This window comes from Grampus griseus (genome assembly GCF_964374135.1).
Source record: "Grampus griseus genome assembly, chromosome: 10".
Taxonomy (NCBI): domain Eukaryota; kingdom Metazoa; phylum Chordata; class Mammalia; order Artiodactyla; family Delphinidae; genus Grampus; species Grampus griseus.
Genome location: NC_139004.1, coordinates 47739073 through 47761297, shown reverse-complemented (window position 1 = coordinate 47761297; position 22225 = coordinate 47739073). Strand labels below are relative to the sequence as shown.

The following is a 22225-nucleotide window of genomic DNA, read 5'->3' as shown; positions in this document are numbered from 1 at the left end:
GTCTTGCATATTTAAAGTTTAAAATAAGATTGGAAGCTGAAACTGAAATTCCAGAGTTTGTTTCTGTAAACTTACTACAGTGATAGCTAGAATAGAAAGAGGAACTACAAAGGTAACTTGCGCCTATCGACATTATAGACCATTAGCCTAATTTGTAAAAATGTGTTTGTAGCGAAATTTTGTTTTGGTGGTGGTGATCTTTGTTTCTGTTTAAAAGAAAAAGCTTATGTTTATCATATTAAAATAAACAAATGGAATCATTATTTGTAAAATATTGTTATACATTATACATTTCAGATGGCTGAAATTTGAAGAGGATGTTGAAGACGGTGGTGACCGGTGGAGTAAGCCTTACGTGGCGACCCTCTCTTTGCACAGTCTTTTTGAACTGAGAAGTTGCATCCTAAATGGAACAGTCATGCTGGATATGAGAGCAGGCACTCTTGATGAAATAGCAGGTGATAGCAAAGTGACTTCTTTATAGTTAATTTGTATTGAAGTTAGAGATACTTAAATAAGGAAAATAAAGTGGAATTTTAGACCATTGATTTGACAGTTACATGTTGAGCTTCCATTCTGTGCAGGGCAGTATGAGGAGTAGACATATAAATAACCCTTTTTGTCTTTGATAAGTTTGGAGTCTAAAAGATTAAATTAGAGAGATGTAACTACAGTTATCAAGAAGAAAGTGACTAGTGCCATAAGCAAGATATGGAGTCTGTTCTCTGGAAATGCAGAGGAAGGAGCTTTTTGTTTCTTTGTTTTTTGGACCAAGGTATCTGGGGAAGATACAGAGAGTACATTAACTATTCAACTTATCCATAGAATTTGAACACATGGCGATAGGGAGCAGGGTGGTGCAAGAGAAAAGAAAGTATTCTAAGGAGGAGGAAGAGAAGGAAGAAAAGTCTAGAAAGTATAGACAGCTATGAATCTCAGAAAAGTCAATTATCTGTGAGTATACAGATTTCTTGAGATATGTTAGAAAAATAAATTAGAGGTGGATTGTGACTAGCCTTGAATTACTGGGTTAAGAAATTGGATTTTATTTGGTAGGCATTTTGGCTCTCAGTGATTTTTAAGTTGGAGAATAGTATGATCTCGATGTGTGTCAGGGATATCATTCTGGCAAGAAGAGGTAGGGTGGCTTTGGATAAGAAGAGATTAGAAGCAAGGAGGTCATTTATTCTCTTGGAATGTCTAAGCAAGAAGTGATGACGATCTGATGTCTGGTAGGTAGTAGCAATGGAAACAAAGGAGAGAAAATTGAAGGATACTGTGGAGGTAGAAAGAAGGAAAAGATAGCTGTGATAAAGCTATTTGGTCATTAACTGAAGTTGCTCAAAACCAATATCAAGTTCAATAGTAATAAATTTGATAGTGTGACTACCATTATAGATTGTCCAATATAAAAACAAAAAACTATTGTATTTGATCTTCAAGAGGACCGTAAATTTATTAGAATTTCTCAGGCTAGAAATACCAGTATGTTGATATTACCAGGTTGATAGATTTGACCTTGTGCTGCAAATCTTTAAGTTATGGAAGTCCTTTCTTGTTCTATATAAATGACTGAAAAACTGAGTAGGATTAGGAATATTGAATTCAGACATATTCAATATGTCTTACTTTGGCTTTTAATGATCACGTAATACAATATAATATTTTAGTAAATGTATAATCCAGTGTTCATTTGTATGGTAGCCTGTAGTCATGGTGTTGCTGTTAAGAGTTTACCTGCTAGGTTGATCTAATTTTCTCTCAGAGGAACCTTATCATAGATTTGAAAGCCTGACTGTTTTATATCAAGTTACTGCCACTTTTAAAAAATATTTATATGTCCTTTATAAATTAAAAATAGTCCAGGACTTCCCTGGTGGCGCAGTGGTTGGGAGTCCGCCTGCCGATGCAGGGGACACGGGTTCGTGCCCCCGTCCAGGAGGATCCCTCGTGCCGCGGAGCGGCTGGGCCCGTGAGCCATGGCTGCTGAGCCTCTGCGTCCGGAGCCTGTGCTCCGCAACGGGGGAGGCCACGGCAGTGAGAGGCCCACGTACTGCAAAAAAAAAAAAAAAAAATAGTCCAGGCACCGCAGTAATGTATAAAATGTCATTGCCATCAATCTCCCCATTTCCCACACCTCCCTCACAGCCTGATATAGTCATCTTTCTAAAACTTATTACTTCATATTTTATCTATTCAGTTACTCACTGGTTTTTCTACCTGTGGATGAGTGAGAGCAGAAACTTGATCTGCTTAGTTAATTGCTATATTCCCAACACGTAATAGGTACTCAGTAAATAGTTAATGATTGAATGAATGAGTACAGATACTCATCTACAGTTTTGGGGAAAAGTATGAGGTGAAGCAAGAAAATACCTTCACTTCTTAGGAAGCCAATATTTGAATATCCATTTTAATAGAATTTATTGTATCATCAGTAAAGCACCTTCAACTATATAGGAAGGCTATTGGTGAATAACAGTAGCTTTTCAATAAATACTAGTATTTATTAAAATAAGGGTCTCTATTAATATGTTCATTTTTGTTGGATAATGTTCATATTTATCTTTATGCATCCATTATTCGATATTAGAAGAGAATGATACTTTCTAGAGCTATTTAAGAGTCTTATTTTTCTGGTAAGATTTCACTTAAGATTTATTCTGTGTTATAGTCATCCAAGTATTAGTTTATTTAATAAAAATGATTGTTATCTATGTATTTTTTCTTTGCCTAGATATGGTATTGGACAACATGATCGCCTCTGGCCAGTTGGACGAGTCCATAAGAGAGAATGTCAGAGAAGCCCTTCTGAAGAGGCACCATCATCAGAATGAGAAAAGGTTCACCAGCCGGATTCCCCTTGTTCGATCTTTTGCAGATATAGGCAAGAAACATTCTGACCCTCACTTGCTTGAAAGGAATGGTGAGATAAGTTGTGGCATTCCTTTTTTGCTAACACGTCTACACTAATGGCATTCCAGTGTGTTACAATTAGCATTCAGGAAAAGAAACATATTTTTTCTAGATAATTACATAGGCCTTTATCTTTTTAATTCTCTTTAAAATAATAATTTGTGCATTTAAAGATTTCATTTCTAAAATGTCTTTACAGCGTGACAGAATTATCTGTAGAAATTACTTAGATGAAAAAATTAAGCGTTTACTCTGTTAAAATGGGATAAGTATTGGTAATATTTAAACACTACACTATACGTAACCCTGAATTACTCTCCTTCTTGCTTTTTAGTTTCTGCTGAAGAATTCTTGTATATTTGATAAAAGAGCCATAAATTATTATCTATAAATTTAATCTTTTGAAAATTTTAAGTCTTGTGTTTGGGCCTTTAATATTAGATTTTTCCTGGAGATTTTTTTTTTTTCTCCTGAGTATACTTTACTTGCTAGGCATAAGCAAGTATTTTGGGGTTGGTCTGCTGATTTCACTGCTTTTTATTTACATAATTGGTGAAAGGTTTTTGTGCTTGTTCCTGTTTTATGCTAGGGATGATGCAGTTGATTTTTTCAAGCCATTGAGAATGGCACAGACCCACACACTGCTGCTCTCCCCTCTCATTCACAGTCTAGCATGGGTTATGTGGGACATGGGGAGAATGTGTTTTTGTAGCCATTTACCTCTGTCACTGTCTTAAGGCTGGCATGCTATCACTGGGGTTCTATTTTGGGTCTCAAAGATGCTCTGATGACAGTGACTGGAAAAATCCAGTTGCAAAGAATTGGAGCTGGTTTTGAGGGTCACTGCTGCCTCTAGTTGCTACCATTACCCAAGGCTTGTGAGAATTACAGTGAAGAGGAGTGGAGGATGGGCCACAAATCCTTCTGCTCATCTTTTCTGTCTCTGAAAAGAGTATGGCTTTTAACTGTTCTACAAGCACACAGTCACAGGTGGTAGGATATAACATGTTTAAAGTTGACAGTACTTAGTCATCGTTTGCAGCTCAGTGTAAGATAATTAAGTCCATTTTCTTCTGAGCGTTTGACCAATAAAACTCTTTAATCTATTTAAAATTGTGCCTTTCTATATTCAAGGAACCTTAAGAATGAAAGAAATCTCTTATGGACCTAAGTTCAATATGAAAGCAAGCCATCTATGTCATGTCTTTTTTTCACCTTTCCATGTATTGCATATGCTCTACTTCAGTGAAGTGAATTTGTTTGCCTAGAGAGACCATATTAAATCTTTCTTCCCCATATGCAGTGGTTCCTGATTATTCTCCAATTGTCAGTTGATTCCTTTTAATCATAAGACAACGCCTATTTTCTTTTAGATGCCATTTTAGCATGGGCATTTCATTATTTTGTTATAGTTGTAATTTAACAATTTTTTCTGCATGTAGCTTATTTTTTAACTAAATAGTGGTGGTTTATGGATTAAAAGTTCATATTTTTAATATTTCTGGGATCTCTTGAGCATGTAGCTTTGATTACTTAGATCATGTGGGGTTGTTATATTTCTCATGCTTTTCCTGAAAAAACAATGTTATTCCATTAAGCCACACTTAATTAGAATAAACAAGTTTTTGAAGTATAACTATACCTGACGTTTTGAAATACTGTAGACTTAACTTCCTCATCACTCTTGTTGGTAAGAAATACTTTATTCTTAGCTAGTTAAGTTAGAGATTGTCTATATTTGTTTTAATTTATCTGCTGCCTTAGAAATGTAAGCATATTTTAGGGCATTTATTAATATCAGATAATGAGCTCAAGAATATGTATCTTTTAAAATTGACGTTTCTCTTTTGAAAAAAAAATTCCTATAACATGTCTTATGTTTTTAAATTTTACTTGAGAGTGCTATCAGTAGGTGATGCCCTATTGGCTTAATGTTATTGATATCACCTTTAAGTTAAGAATTATTAGATACCATTAATGTGGACTTTTCTTATGAGAGAATATGTAGTGGTTCGGTGCAATGTAGATAAAATGCACTAAATATCAGTGCTGTTAAGTTTTGTTTTGGGTTTTATTTCTTAGATTATTTTTGTGTTGTACTCTGATTTGCTATTTATCATTTTTTTAAGCAGTAGCTTTCCATTGATATTATTCTTTAATTTTAAAGCCACACTATTGGATATTCTCATTACTAACAGAATATCGTCCCCGACCATCTATCATTAGCATTGTTTTTTATTTTTTGTTTTGATTTTTGGATACACCTTCAGAGAACTAATTACAGTTTAAGGCATTTTTCAGTGATTTTCTAATATTTAAAAATCTGATTGTTATACTAACCCTGATAGCATGAATTTGAAATTTTGGATCTTTTTTAAACCTTGCAGTTTATGGTGTAAATTGATATTTTGTGTCTCATTTGTCTTCTGCAGTGAACTTCATCACTTTTCATTTATTTGTTTTATCTCAGGGGAAGGCCTTTCAGCCTCCCGCCACTCTTTGCGAACAGGTCTGTCTGCCTCAAACCTTTCATTGAGAGGAGAATCACCTTTATCTCTTCTTCTCAGTCATCTTCTTCCTTCTTCGAGAGCTGGAACCCCTGCAGGCTCGAAGTGTACAACCCCAGTACCTACCCCTCAGAACAGTCCTCCTTCCAGCCCTAGGCTCAGTCGCCTGAACTCCAGAAGTTCCCAGCAGAGGCAGCTTCAGGCCCCAGAGCTACTGGTTTCACCTGCCAGTGACGATATTCCCACAGTAGTAATTCATCCGCCTGAGGAAGACTTAGAAGCACTGCGAGGCCAGGAGCAGAAGAATGAGGAAAATGTTGACATAACTTCAGGCAACTATTCAAAGTCCTCCATGTGTGGTGCTTTCTGCCTCTAGATCACTTGCACTTGGAATGCCTTTCAAGCACATAGCTTTAGCAGCATACATAGATAATGCTTATAATTTATTTTGACTTCTGCATGTTTTTTTCTTTATAGTATATTACAGAGAAGGATAGAATTATTTAAAATTTTAAAAAGACTCCAAATAAGACTACACATAATTTAATTTTTTTTTCAAAAATTTTCACTGAGATTTTACAGGTCAGTGCATTTGAATGGTTCAAAAAATGTAGACATTTTTACAAGTAATCTTTTAATTTGCCATGATTAAAAAAATGGTGGCTCTTCTTGTGCATTTCATTCCATAAGGTGAATGAACACATGTTTTACATAAAGTAAAATGAGGTGATATGCCTTTTATCTACTATTTGGTGCTTTTGTTCAAGGAATGCAGTATGTTTTAACCTTCCTAACAAAAAATAGAATTGAATGTTCTTTTTCTCATTTTGTCTCCTGGGATCATCATTATTTCAAGACTAGTTTTATAATTTGGCATAGACTTTACTTGTCCTTTATTTAATGCCATATCTATTTTTAATCCTAATTCACCTTGAAATTTTCAGGACTAGAGTTCCAATAGTTGTGGCTAGGATATATTTCTATGTGAATTAGAAAAATTATTTCTTAGTGCATAAAAGGTTTGTAACTCACTTAAGGGTTATTATATATTATTATAATTTTGGCTTTTCCTCTTATATATTAATTATATGTATATTTATACATATTTATCTTTCTACCCAATTCATATAAAGAAGTATTCTTTTTTTTTTTTTATTTTGCGGTACGCAGGCCTCTCACTGTTGTGGCCTCTCCCGCTGCACAGGCTCGGGACATGCAGGCTCAGCGGCCATGGCTCACAGGCCCAGCCGCTCTGCGGCATGTGGGATCTTCCCAGACCGGGGCACGAACCCATGTCCCCTGCATCTGCAGGCGGACTCTCAACCACTGCGCCACCAGGGAAGCCCTAAAAAAGTATTCTTTAGTGACTATGTTTTACTGACAGCTAAGCATCAACGTGACATATGAACACTAACTATAGTGGTTTTAATCACATAATTATTATCACATTTCTGCATAACACTGAATAATATGTAACGCTTCAATAGTAGCTTATAGTTAGTAGCCTGTTTGATGTGTATAAAATTTTGTGTAAGTTGGGTGGATATACCTATTTTCAGAAACTCAGGCTCAGCTCAGCTAAGTTAAATAAATTCCCCTGGATCATATATCTAGTAAGTGACAGCCCATGTCCTCTGACTAAACATCCTGTGTTCCTACCAGTATATGACCAACCAGCCTCTCCTTCTCTTTATTGGCTGTATCCAGACATACTAAATACATTTAATCAAAGCTCATTGTAGTTGCCAAAAAAAAGATGATACTTTTAGAAGTTAAAAAATAGAAGTTTTGTGGTTAAATCATTGTAACATTAATTATGATAGTACTTATAGTAACCATTGTTTCATAGGTTGTCACACACAGTGATGTGTACTTTTCAAATATCATATTTCTAATTTGTCTAACAATTTGATGAGTTCATGTTATCGCTGTTTGTAAAATGAAGAAAATTAAGACTTAGAGATGTTAAGGTTATACCGTAAATGACAAGAGCAAGGACTTGAACCCAGATCCACATACAACAAAATCTATAGTATAGAATTTAATTGTAAATTTTAATACTCTGTGGAAAAGATAGAGTATTATATAATAAGGTAACTAAACAAAAGAAAAAAATCTAGAAATAATTACTCAGAAATAACAAACATTCTTATTTTAATTAAAAAGGACTAGCAAGGTTTACTACTTTTCTTGAACAAAAATGACTTCAAAGTTACTTCCCCTTGCATTTGTTTTTACCTATATCTGTCAGTAATACTGGACAGTTCTTGTTTTACCAGTTTCAATGTTATCAGTGATAAGGGACTATAAATTTTATATGGGAAGGAAGGGATGTACAGGTTCACAATGGCTTATTAGGTCATGTTGTTAAGAGGATAAAAAGAGCAATTAACTGAAAATTGAGGGACATGATTAAATTATTTCCCCCTCTGCCATTAAGTATGCCATGAGATTTATTAGCCTTTCTGAAGAAAAGAAATTAGAACGTAGGGAAAAGAGGGAATTTCTAAGGAAAAGGGAGAGCTCATAATTACTGTTTAAGAAGACATTTATAGGAGGAATGTAATTACAATAATAGGGGCAACTCTATATTATTCCTTGCCTTAGTTACCTTTGCTGCTTAGAGCAGCTGGAAACTCTATAAGTTTTCCTGAAGTCTGATGAAGAAGGTGGCCTTGGCATCATTTTTGAGAGACTAATGTCATAGATTTTTGTGGCACGGGGTCATGATTTGTGAATATCTGTAGTAAAAAGAAAAAAAGAAAGTGGTGTTTCCCAGTAGGTATTGTTTGGAGAATAATTATGTAAAAGACGTAACTCACTTTTAGTGTTTGTAACTGTCTTCTGACTCAGTGTTTCTCACCTTCGGCACTATTGACCTTTTGGGGTGGACACTTCTTTGTGGTGGGGGATGTCTTGTGCGTTGTCGGATGTTGAGCAGCACCCTTGGCCTCCACTCACTAGCCGCCAGTACACTCCCTAGTGGTGACAACCAAAGATGTCTCTAGACGTTGCCAGATGTCTCTGGGGGGCAGAATCTTCCCCAGATGAGAACCACTGCTCCAAATACTTCTACTTTCAAACTTTTAATGACAGAAAACTGATATCTTTGATTTCTGTTTCTCTAGGTAGCTTTGCTATTTTAAGGAAAAGAATGTAAGGCACAATAATAGATTTACCAGGGTATGATTTTTAAATCCCAGTACTGATTGTATACATACTCATATTTGTTTTTTCTTTTGCTCAAAGCAAGTAAAGTCCTTCTGAGTTATTTGTGCTAATGATAGTTTTAATTTTGGGGAATTTACTCATTTAATTCTGAGCTGTAGGAATTTACTGTAGGAGCAGGGATACTTCCTTAACCTTTTGAGGAAATAGCTTTAACTTAGCTGAGAGTAGGAAGGATTGCATGGAGAAGGCGATGGTGGGATCTCTAAGGTGTGCCTGGCATGCTGACTTTAACAGGTTCAAGATGACCAGGTGAGCCCATGACTTCACGTCATCTCTTCTGGCTTTGTCAGTATTGAGTTGTATATTATTTCTTCTTCCCATTCTACTGTATCCTTGTTTTCCCCCAGTGCCTTCTCCCCATTCCACTCTTCTCCCCAAAATCTGGTGCCTGGGACTGTTCTGGGAAGCTGTGCCTATGTTTTTTTTTGGTTACACGTTTGCAGGTTGGATGCATTTAGTAGTTAGCAGTGTGTGTGTGTTGATGGTCATTGCAGTTGCTGCCAGGGCCTTAATGATACTCTTCATTTTCTTGTGTGGGAGTTGGTGGAAACCACTGAAAAATACTGGTTCACTTTTTTTTTCCACTTGGGCATGTATTTTAATAAAGGAATGGACTCTATAATGGAAGTGTAGGGACAAAGTTCAAAGAAGAGGCTAAAATGGTGATAAATTAGTTAAGTTTTAGGAAATAGTTTTTATTTCAGAATTGTTTAATACTTCTAGGGAATGAGCACATAGCTAAGGGGATTGCGCATACTTTTTACACTGAGATTTTTGGGTCAGAGTGACATCCTAGCGTAGATATTTAACATAGAAGTGGGTATTACAAAGGTCTTCTTTCACTAAGTTTAAGCAGTAAACTCAAATGACTTAAAGTTACTAGTGTATGTTGTATTCTGTAAAAATGAAAACTCCCTTAGAGGCATTGAATATATCTGATATGCTTAAAATTTTGGAACTCAATTACGAATATTAACTTTAAAGTTTATAGGATCTAACTACAAACAATTTAATTGAACTTCTGTGGGTCACTAGATTGTCTTGAGTGGCAGAGTTAAAACTAAAAGTAAAGACTGTTGTAATTGTCTAGTGCATCTTCTCCTGTGATACTCAGTGTTTTGGGTAATATTAAATCTGTATTCTTGAACTAAAAAGTCTTGGGTGTTTTAAAAAAATTGGATACATTTAATGGTAGAAATCTGTGTTAAGTACTTAAACATTTTTGAGATTTGAACTTTATGCAAAATTCGTAGTGGTAATGATTGATCATATTCTACTGGGTGTTTTTATGTTATTGTGTGAATAGTTGCTGAGTGTTACTTGAAATGAGTATACATAATGCATGAACATATATCTATCATTTGTAATACAAATAAGCTAATTTAATAGAACGTGTATCTAAAATAGTAAAAACATTACTATTATGTTTTAACATATTTCTTAGGAATAATGACAGTAGGCAGCACATAAATTTCACACAAGAGAATGAAAATTCTTGAGGAAACTGTTAAGATTAGGGATGATTATGGCAAAATTCGTGTACGTTTAGTTGACGTAGCTCTTAACATTTTCTGAGTTACATTTAGGTTTTATCAGAAATTTTATATTGTTATTGATGTAAGTGTGCTAGACATCATTAAGCTAACTTAATGATGTGGAGTTCACATGTCTATTGGATACCTTGAAAATGGATGCCCTAAGTATTTCTAGTGGTGATCAGACCCAGGTCTTCTACCTTCTACTCACTTTTTCTCTTTTTTCAAAAGGCCACCATTTTTGTAAATGCCAATTATATTATTTAAAATGTTAAAATATATAGCTTCATTATTGCTTAAAATGTTAATCTACTCTTGCTGGTATGGTACTAACACTTGGCACCTTTTTTTTTTTTTTTAACCTAGCACATTTGCTTTTAATAAACCATCACTTTCAGGATATGAGCAGATTCAGGTTACAAAGTGAATTTTCTCCTTACTAGTTTGGAATTTGTTTGTTCTTAAATACAGGTATTTTGGCCTCTCCACAGTCTGCACCTGGAAACTTGGACAATAGTAAAAGTGGAGAAATTAAAGGTAATGGAAGTGGAGGAAGCAGAGAAAATAGTACTGTTGACTTCAGCAAGGTAATTCTGTTACTAACTATACATTTTCATAGTCATTTTTACTGAGAAAATTGTAGCAATGTGGCTTTCTTAACATTGATTATAATAATTTTTTAATAACTGGTGCCTATAAACCTGCATGTGATGCTTATGATATGTTAATTTATGATCAGAAATTGTGAGAAAGGTAACAGTCTCATAGCACTTGAATAACATTATATCTTACTAGTGTTAGAAATTCTGAAAAAAGAATATATGAATAATATGGTATTTTCATCTATACCTACCCATAGATATCATGAAACTTCAGTACCTTTTGAATTACAGTCGTTTGTTCTGGAGCTACTAGAAAGATTAATTCTGGTAATGATGTTATAGCAGTAATGATTCAGCTTTTTCTCGGCTGTAATGTGATCCCAGAATTATTGTCTTATGGTGTCAGTACTTTCTGGAATGTCACTGGGAAACATTGGTGCTTCCCCATGGGTAGGTAAAGGTAAAGGCATGGATTTAAAAACAATTCACCTATCTCATCTATGATTTTGAATTGTGGTAGACGAGTATTTAAATGAAATATAGAAAGAACTTATTTCAAAAGAACAGGACAAAAAACTACAAGTTCAAATTACAATTGAATTTAAAGCATACTTTGTGAGTACTGCCCCTGAATAATTGATCCCCTGTGGCCATTGTAAATTTTTTTATTGGTATTTACTATAGGATACGATGTCAGACTTTTAAGATTCATTTTTTAAGCCTTTATCTTATGATGCAAATTCTATAAATCACATTTTGCAGAAAAGGCATTTAAATGATGATTTGCGGTATAGCTTTGCTGAGCTTTATGCTCTAAAATTATAAAAAGCTTTGCCAAAAAAAAGCCTTGCTTATGGGACATTGTACTGTTCTAAGTCGATCATATTTTTACTGGTGCACCAGTTATTTCAGATGAGTGTAAAGTGTTCAGTAACTAAATTGCAACGAATAAATTACTATAGTTTAAGTTATAGATCTCCTCTAGACATGGCAGATGCCATTTACTTTTGTTCCTCTGTCACAGTTTTCCTTTTTTTACTTGGTCTGTCCTTGTGTACACCTCCTTATCTCCTGTTGGGCAGGAGTCTGCCTCCTGGCACTGTAGTTGTGGCACACTGGGTGTGGGACTCAAGAGGCCCGCTGTAAGTGCTGGTTTTATTTTAATAGATAGCCCTGTAAGTGGTTGTTTAGTGCCTTGTGTGAAACTGCGTATAAACGAAGAAGTTGCCATACTTTGATATTATGCTCGTAACCTTTTCTTTGTAATTATACACAGACAACTGAATTTGATTATATAGCACTACCATATATGTATACCAATTATGGCTATTTTAGTTTTAAATAAACATAACTTTTCCCACTTAATGAGAATACTGGGGGATGCCCAGAGTTCTTTAAAATAAAAAGGACTTATAAAAATATATAAAATATAAAGGAACTAATTGATTTCTAAGATTAAACAATAGATAATAATTAAATGAATATTTTTAGCACTGTGTATAATTTCATGGACCACTGTTAGCTTGTGAACTATATTTTTGTCTTTAATAGTTTTTAATGAATACTGCTATATTCATTGAAAATTTTCTCTAGTTTGTATGTTTGGTAATTTAGATCTCTGAAGTAGTAAAGACTATGACAGTAAAACAGTTGGGAGTATTGTTTGGTAGATGTGTTTTGCTTGCTTTTTTTGTATTTGTCTTTTGTATTTGTGAGAATTTTGGCATTTTTACATCCTTTAGATCACCAGTTTTGATTAGCAAATAGTAGTCTTAAAAGCATCTTTTCTTTCCTATTTCCCTCTGGTCTTATTAATACCATGCACACTTTATTTTTAATTATTATTTATTTGTCACTAGGTTGATATGAATTTCATGAGAAAAATTCCTTCAGGAGCTGAGGCATCCAATGTTCTGGTGGGAGAGGTGGATTTTTTGGAAAGACCTATAATTGCGTTTGTGAGACTGGCTCCTGCAGTTCTTCTCTCAGGGCTGACCGAGGTCCCTGTTCCTACAAGGTAAAGAGAGGGTTAATTCCAATTTACATTCTCCCAGAATGTCCAAAATCTAAAAAATTTTATTCACTGAAGGAACATGTTGCTTTATGCAGCATAGCAAGCACAGGGAGATCGGCTCGGTGCTTTGGGATGACATAGAAGGGTGGGATAGGAAGGATGGGAGGGAGGCTCAAGAGGGAGGGGATATGGGGACATGTGTATGCATGTGGCTGATTCGCTTTGTTGTGCAACAGAAACTAATACGGTATTGTGAAGCAATTATGCTCCAATAAAGATCTGTTTAAAAAATTGATAAATTTAAAAGCTCAAATTATAAATTAAAAAAAATACATTGGATTTATATTTTTACAAGAAGTGCGGTATCTTGGGAGCCTTGGTTTAAAAAACAGTTCATCATTTTAGACATAGTATGTTCTGTGCAGGCACTGAAGTCAGAGAGAATGGAACTGAATCCTTGCTCTGCCACTTTTTGTGGGACGGTCAAGCCAGACTTCAGTTCTCTAAGCTTTATTTGTAAAATGAAGGTAGCAGTACCTCACAGGGTTGATTAAATGTAATAATGCCTCTGAATTAGGCAAAATGCTTTGTTCTGACCTGATCAAATCTTCTGTTCAGTATACATTATAAGTAAAAATTAAAATGGGGGTCATATCCTTACGAATTAGCAAGTTGTGTTATAAAGGGTTATCAATTTGTTAGCTACTGATTGTATAAACTTAATTACAAATGAGAATAATTAAAAATATTTTTTTCTTATTCATATAATAGTAAACAAGAAGAATTAATTGCAGCTTGATTGAAATATATGTGCCAGTTCTTAATAAGCTTTACTGAATTGCATTAACGGTATAGTATTAAGATAAATGAGAAGAATAATTTCATAGATTCACATTTAAATTCTTACGAAGCAGGAAGCTGAATACTTCCAGTTTGGATTATTGTGAATATTAATATTTTACTGTAGTGTGAACAATGATATAACTAAGTAGGACGTTAAGTAATTTTTATTTAGTCACTATAAATAAATTAAAATCAAATAATAAGAGGTTTGATGTTAAATTTGGAGTTGTAAATAAAAATGCTTTTCCTTCCAAAGGGATTAGTCCCTTATTTACCACATTAGTGTCTTTATCCAGACTGTAGTTTGAGGGATCATGGATTTCTTGTGCATACTCTTAGCTATTTTATTAAGCCAAAGTAAATACTTAAATGGGATTAGTATTCACTTTATTTACTAATTTACTTTTTTTCATCAGTACAGACCAGAAAAAATTGTTACTCAAAATTCAAAAGGATATCGAAGATGGGAACTTTTAATGTAAAACACCAATTCCTTAAGTACTTTTTTACTCTAAGGAAGATGAAAAGTAATAACTTGGTAGAAAGTTATTTATGAATGCCTTTCGTAGTTTTGTGATCTGTTTTCATCTGAATAGAGTTCCATCCTCTTTTCAGCCATTGGTGTGTGAGGACGGAAAAGAGGTCTGAGTGTTGTTTCTGTGTTTACATTTGAATGATTTCTTTATGATTCCTAGATTTATGTGTGTATGTTGTTTATGTTTAAATCTGTGTTTTCATGTTTCCTTAGGTTTTTGTTTCTGTTATTGGGTCCTGCAGGCAAGGCGCCACAGTACCACGAAATTGGAAGATCAATAGCCACTCTCATGACGGATGAGGTAATTAAAATGCCCTTTGACATGGACACTAATTAAAAAGCATATAATGCATATTATAGTTCTCCTTTCATAGTGAAGCTTAAAAAATTGTCCTTGTTTGTCTTTACTATTTTATCTCATATTCACTATTTGCCTTTTGCAAGGTCTTTAGGACCTTTCTGTCAGGGATCAGTGGATACTGTTTGGTTTCCTCCCTCCCCCCCCCCCAAGTTGAAATTATTGACCATCTTCTTGACATTTTGAAATTTTCTTCATCCTGATTTCAGGATATTGGTTCTTTGGGTTTTCCTCAGGACTTTGTGTTTTCCCCTTTTTTCTTTATAATTTCTTGCTTTTGCGGACTTCATCTTTGACCATGGCCTGTATTGATCAGGACTTTGTCTCTTTGGGAGAGAGCTTTATAGTCGGGTACTTGTTAGACATCTCTGCTTTGTGTCCCTAAGGCATCTGAAACCCCACATGTCTGAACTGACCTCCTTTCTCTGTTCTGTCTCAGTCAGTAACCAGATTTTATTGATTTTACCTTTTCTGTGTATTTTGCATTTAATCTACCATCTCCTTTCCATTTGCACCATCACTTCTCCCTCCAGCTTAGACTCTCTTACCTTCTTTTCTTTGGTGACAAAAATGGATCATATGGGCCTTTCTCTTACAGTATTTTCCTCTGTACTATCAGTAATATGCAGATTTGAATAAATCATTTCCTTGATCCAGATGTATCAATGACATCCTATTGTATATTTGTTTAAATTTAAAATCTTTACCGTTGTCTTAATAGGGTCTGCCTAATCTAGCCTCTGTACGCTTTTTTTTTGGAAATTTACATGCTATGACTGAGTAGTCACCTTTTCTCTACCACTTGCTCCGTCCACATCAGCTTCCTTTTTGTTCCTCAGATGTGCTATGCCCACTGCTGCCCCTGGACATTGCTGCTCTTCCCTTTGCCTGAGTGCTCACTCTACCACCTCCACCCCACCCTATGCATGCTTTGTCCCTCATTTCAGACAGATTTCTCCTGTAGTGTTTCCTTCTCTAAGAGACCTTCCTTGGCCACCCAGTTCTTCCCCATCAGCTTCCCTTCCTTTACCCTGCTTTATTTTTATAGGCACATTTATTATTACCTACAGTTGTGTATTTATGTAATTACCTGTTTCACTGTCTTTCCCCCTGAGTTCTTGAGTGTAGGGACTTTGCCATATCTGTGTCCATAGTGCTCAGAATTGTGCCTGCCAAATAGTAGGCACTCAGTAAATATAAATGATCAAATTAGTTATTTAAGTAAGATTGTTAGCATACCCATGATTATTCCTTTAGGATAAATGACATTAAAATGTCAATAAAAGTAAATGATGCACCTACAGTATTATTTTATTCTGTATTTATTATTTCCCAAGTAAAATATTCTCTTTTTAAAAATTGTTGTGTATTAACACATCACTGGTTTCTTTTGTTGTTTGTTACTCTTAATTCATCTGGTAATACTAATAGTGGGTTATTTTTTAAAGTTATTAGCGAGAGTGGGAACAAGAGTTAAGGTAATTATGTAGAGTTAGTTATGTTATCGAAAGTGGATTACTATGTGTAGAATTTTCTTTCAGCTTTACAATCCTTTTACTCCATATGTGTATTTTTCTTTAGATTTTTCATGATGTAGCTTATAAAGCAAAAGACAGAAATGACCTCCTATCTGGAATTGATGAATTTTTAGATCAAGTGACTGTCCTACCTCCAGGAGAGTGGGACCCTTCCATACGCATAGAGCCGCCGAAGAGCGTTCCTTCTCAGGTGAGAATCCACACAGTACTTCTTGGTTTATACATTTTTAAAACTCAAAAACTATATGAAGAACTACTCTCAAAGAAGTTGTTCCCCACTGTGTCCTGTTTGCCTTCTTACCCCTGTCCCCACCTCCTGTGGGTCACCATTTGTTTTAGTTTTTTGTTATCCTTCCAGCTTTTATTTAGTACGGGGAAATATGAACATATAGTCTTGTTCTCTCCTCTTTCTTACCAGAAGTTAACATCCTATTTGTAGTGTTCTGCACCTTGCTTTTCTCATGTAACAATATTTCCTGGGGATCTGATCATAAGAAATCATAGAAATACTCCTTCTTCCTTTCCTCACAGCTGTGTTTTATTCCAGTATGGATGCACCATAGTTTGTCCTGTTTCTGGTGCAGGTTGTTTCCAGTCTTTTGCTATTACAAACCATACCATAGTGTTCATATTGCCATTTTAGTCTTGTGCAGATGTGTCTGTCCGTAGGATGGATTCACGCGAATAAAATTGCTGGCTCACATGGGAATTTATTTATAATTTTAGCAGATATTACCAGAATCTCCTCTTCAGGTTGAACTGTTGTGGACTCATTTTGGTGATGAATGAGAATGCCTGTTTCCTTACAGCCTCAATAGCACAGTGTGTTGTCAAACTTTTGGATATTTGTCAGTCTGATAGGTATCATTATCTTACTATATCTGGTATTTTAATGTGGTTTTAATTTGCATTTCTGTAATTAGTGAAGTTGAATATTCCTGAATATTTTTTGCTCATCACCCTCCATCACTTTTTTTAACATTTAAATCATTTGTTGATCCTTTTGAATTTATCATGACGTATTATGTAGAGAATGCATGCAGTTTGTCTTTTTTCTAAATTGCAGCCTGGTTGTCCCTATTTATTAAAAAGCATTTCTCCACTTGATTGGTGATGTTCTTTATCATTTATTAAATTTCCATATGCATTCAGGTCTGTTTCTGGAATTTCTTTTCCAGTGGTCTGTCTATTCATGGACCAATTTCACACTTTAATTTCTGAGGCTTTTTGTTATATTTTAATATCTGGTAGGTCTGCATTCATTCTCAACCTCTCTCTTACTCTTGTTTTTCTGAATTTTCTTGGCCATCTTTGCATATTTATTTTTCACATGAGCTTTAAAATCAGCTTTTTACTTACAGAAATAAGATGTGATTTAAAAAAAATTGTGATGGAAATTAAATTTCCAAATGAACTGAGGGAAAGTTGACATCTTTATAATATTGAATCTATTCAAGAACATGGTACATCTTTCCCCAGTTGTTTTCCTATTTCAAGTCAGTTTTTGTGTCCTTAAAGAATATTATAAAGTTCTCCTTATCTGTGCCTTACACACTTCTTGGTGAGTGTATTCATAAGTATTTTATCTTTGTTTCTATTATAAATGAGATCTTTGTTCCATTATATCATCTGCTTGTTGCTTTATATATATATATATATATATTTATATGTATGTATATACACACACACATATATATATATTTATGAAGGCTATTGGTTATTGTATATTTCTTTTGTATCCTGCTACCTTTCTTAATGCTTTTATTGTATGTAGTAGTTTTTTAGTCATGTAATCTGCAATAAGAGATAATTTTATCCCTTATTTTGTAATTCTTATACCTCTAACAAGTTTTCTGTTAATTGTATTGATTAAAATCTCTAATAGTTTTAAGTAGTAGTTGACTTCAAAGGGCATTTCTTAATTTTTTCCTGATTGTAGTCAATATTCCTAGTGTTTCTCTCATTAAGTTACTGTCTTTAGTGCCAAAGTACACATTTTATCATGTTAAGAAAGTACCCTAATTTCTGTTTTATTGAAATTTTTAATATAAGTGAATGTTGAATTTTGTCAAAGGGCTTTTTAGCATCTCTGGAGATGATCATATAAATTTTATTTATCGGGCTTCCCTGGTGGTGCAGTGGTTGAGAGTCCGCCTGCTGATGCAGGGGACACGGGTTCATGCCCCGGTCAGGGAAGATCCCACATGCCGCCCATGAGCCGTGGCCGCTGAGCCTGTGCCCCGCAACGGGAGAGGCCACAACAGTGAGAGGCCCGCGTACCACCAAAAAAATATATATATATTTATCAGTTATCATGGTAAATCTCATTAATAGGTTCTTTAATTTGAAAGCACTCTTGCATTGTTGGAATAAGCCAACTTGGGCTTTACAGTGCCTGTACTCTTTGTCTAATGTTTTATTTAAGTTGTTTGCATCCTCTGTTTGTAAGTGATTGGTATATAGATTTTTGTGCAGTCTTCACATTTTGGTATCATCATTATTCTTGTTTCATAAAAACAAATTCGTAAGTTTTCCTTTTTCTGTGTTCTTTAAACCTTAAGTGGTTTGGAATAATTTGGTTCTGAAAGTTTGAAAGATTTCTTTATTAAAATTTTCTGAGCTTGACTCTTGTGTCGTAGACTTCAACAACTTGCTTATTTCTTCTGTGGAAATTGGTTTGTGTAAGCTTTCTCTTTTTTCTGGAGTCAGTTTTGGTAAACTGTATACCATAGAAAATTACCTATTTTCTGGTGTCGATTTTGGGAAATTATGTTTTTTGGTATATTACCCATTTCATCAAAATTTTTCATTTATTTGCAGAGGGTTGTGTTGTGCAGTCTGTCTCTCTCTTTGTACATATATTTCTTATATATATGTAAAATTTATGAAGTTGCCCTCTTGTCATATCTTTGGTTGTATATTAGCTAATAGTTTATCATATTTTTCCAGTAGAGCAGCTTTTAAAATTTATTTCAGTTCTCCTTTTTAAAAAAGTATATTGTGGAGCTTCCCTGGTGGTGCAGTGGTTGGGAGTGCGCCTGCTGATGCAGAGGACGCGGGTTCGTGCCCCGGTCTGGGAGGATCCCATATCTCGCGGAGCGGCTGGGCCCGTGAGCCATGGCCGCTAAGCCTGCGCCTCTGTGCTCCGCAGCGGGAGGGGCCGCAGCAGTGAGAGGCCTGCGTACTGCAAAAAAAAAAAAAAAAGTATATTGTGTTTTGTAACTCGATTTCTGCTTTTAGCAGCTTTATTTTATTCCTTTCACCATCCTTCAAAGATTTTTTTCACATTTCCTGAATTAAATGCTTAATACACTTATTTTTATTCTTCCAGTTTTCTTAATGTAAGTGCTTCATTTTCTTGAATGAAGCTTTTGCTGTATCCCACAGATTGTGGTATATAGTATTTTTCTTTAGATTTGTTTTCTAGGAATTCTGTAATTTTGTTTTCCCTTTCCCCTTTGAGCTATGATGTAAGTTAGTTTTAATTTTGACATTTTCTTTTTTTGACGGTATGCGGGCCTCTCACTGCTGTGGCCTCTCCCGTTGCGGAGCACAGGCTCCGGACGCGCAGGCTCAGCGGCCATGGCTCACGGGCCTAGCCGCTCCGCAGCATGTGGGGTCTTCCCAGGCCGGGGCACGAACCTGTGTCCCCTGCATCGGCAGGTGTACGCTCATCCACTGCGCCACCAGGGAAGCCCCAATTTTGGCATTTTCAAATGGTGATCTTATGATTATAGATAAGTTGTGCTGGTCTATAAATACTGAACATGTGAACCAGGGAATTTAAGTCTTTAGTTGATCCAGAGTCTTTGATCCGGGGGACCTCCTAGGATAAACACCACCCCCAACCCCGTCTTTTTCTTTCTCCTCTTCTCTCTCCCTTTCTCTTTGGTCTCCTCTCTCTCCCTCTAGCGGTCTCCCACCCACCCCAACCCAAACCCCGCCACCCACCCACCCCCCCTGCACATGCGCGCACATGCGCGCGCACACATACACACACACACACACACACTTTTTTTAGTCCAGCAACCTCTGACCTTTGGAGGTAACAAATTAAAAGCTCACTCTGGTGAGGAGGAGGAGATCTTTTATCATGAGAATAGTACTCTTGAATTTGTAATAAAACTTAATTGGAAATTGATTTTTATGAAAATTTATTTAATAACTTGTGCTACTTATGTCTTAAGGGAAGTATTTTAAAAAGGAAAAAAATAGCATTTACTCTTAATGTAAAGTGTATTTTTTCTATAGTTAACGTGAGTAAGATTTAAAAAATTCTAGTTGGAGAGATGCTTTATTGGATATTTCTGCTTCTGTTGCTGAGTAGTAATTTGAAATGGGGTGTGTGGGTGTTTTATAGTTTATCTGATATTAGAATATAAAGCAGAAGAAAACTATAAATTTGAAATATTAATAGAGACAAATTTTAGATTCTATTTCAAAGTACAGTTTCTTTAAAGTGGAAGTTTACGTTAGGAAGCATTTTTTTCTAGGAATACTGGTTAGATATATAATCAGTATGATATCTCATGTTCCCTCTAATTGAAGATGCCTTCTCAGCTTCCTTAAAACAATTCTGAAAATGTGTTTTTTGTGAAATGCAGGAAAAGAGAAAGATTCCTGTATTTCCCAATGGATCTGCCCCCAGCTCGGGTGAGACCCCTAAGGAGGCCCCACACCATGCTGGGCCTGAGCTACAGAGGACTGGACGGTGGGTACAGATACTGATACAGTGTGGGTGTCTTTTAGGGGCTAGAGATTGATTTGATGGAAAAGGCATAAGCATTCTTTTTCTTTGCAAATATTTGGAAAGTAATTTTATACAGTATTTTTTCCATATTTTAAAAAATGTATATTATTTTATAGGTATATAATGTTAAGGATAATTAATATGCACTTTAAAGTAGTTTACTAGACTATATTGGGCTCTGTATACCAGGATTTAATTTAAAATGAAAATATTATGCAGCATATGTTAAGAGTATTGTAGTTCTATAGTAGGTTAATTTAACTGCCTGTACAGAAGGTTCTTGAGGAAAGTGTGGTGTCCTATTGCCATTCTCATATGAAGTTAGAGAATTATGGGAACAGAGAGGAATTGTAACCAATGTGTCGTGTGTGTGCATAGATGTAAAACTCTTCCATGAGCAGTACATCATGAGGTAATGTAAAATTCGACAGACAAACATAATTAAACCGTAGTAATAGTCTCTGGAAACCTAGTTAGAAAAATTGTTGCAGAAGTTAATTTTTGGAATAAAGAACAGAAATGTTACCAGTGCAAACATTGTCTTAAAATATTTTGTAGAGGTAGAAAATGATATGGTATTACCATTGTGTAGAAAAAAGCATGTGGATGTTGATACTGTTTTATCCATTGGTGGTCCCTATAGAACTAAAGATCTTGAAGCTTAAATATTTGTTTAAAAATCCAGGATAGCTTATACAGGATGTCTTAATTCATTGACTAATATAGTAGTCTCTGAGTATAATAGAGTAAGACTCTGTCCCCATGCGAAAGGGGCTTATTTAAGTTATTATTACTATTACTTCTTCAGACTTAAAACTGAGGTAGGGTTAGTCACTGAGAAGTACCAAGCCATACCCCCAGTGATCTCATGTTACCCTAGAGTCTCATATAAATGATTGATTTGATGATATACTTTCATTTTCTAGATTATCATTGGCACCATTTTTATTGCAAGTTGGCACCTTTTTTTACAGTTTTCTCAGTCCCCTTGCTGTCATATTATTTATAGGATAACTTCTTCCAGGTGTCAATGTATGTTTAGGCTTTATTTCAGTATTAACTTTGGAAAAAGCTAGAATGGTAAAGCTTGAAACATCTAAAGCATTTGAAAGCATAAGATTAATTTGTTTGGTGTATTTTTCTGCAGTAAGGATTTGAATGATATTTTATGAGTCACAAAATCTTTTTAAATTACTGATTTGTCACCGGTATTTATTGAGTACCTACTATTTCCCAGGCAGTGTTCTAGACACTGGAGATAATGGCAGTGAATAAGAAAAGGTCCCTGCCCCTCACAGAGCTTATATTGTAGTGGAATGCTTTCAAGTTAGATGTATCCAAAAGTCTGATTTTAAAAAACACTGAAATGATAAGTCATTGAAATGATTTGATATGC

At 35.1% G+C, this 22225-nt stretch overlaps 1 protein-coding gene across 7 annotated transcripts in view; it reads left to right on the top strand.

The window, feature by feature from the left end:
• The window catches only part of SLC4A7 (solute carrier family 4 member 7), a 124019-nt gene that overhangs the window by 66497 nt on the left and 35297 nt on the right, over window positions 1-22225 (top strand). For 4 of the 7 annotated variants that reach the window (XM_082664853.1, XM_082664851.1, XM_082664854.1 and 1 more), the window contains exons 5-12: window positions 298-458; window positions 2738-2926; window positions 5387-5755; window positions 10661-10776; window positions 12651-12808; window positions 14397-14484; window positions 16123-16269; window positions 20684-20790. In XM_082664853.1, coding sequence (XP_082520979.1) covers window positions 298-458; window positions 2738-2926; window positions 5387-5755; window positions 10661-10776; window positions 12651-12808; window positions 14397-14484; window positions 16123-16269; window positions 20684-20790 — 1335 coding nt within the window. The remainder of the gene's footprint in view (window positions 1-297; window positions 459-2737; window positions 2927-5386; window positions 5756-10660; window positions 10777-12650; window positions 12809-14396; window positions 14485-16122; window positions 16270-20683; window positions 20791-22225) is intronic. The other 3 variants (XM_082664856.1, XM_082664855.1, XM_082664857.1) reach the window with 1 other exon arrangement.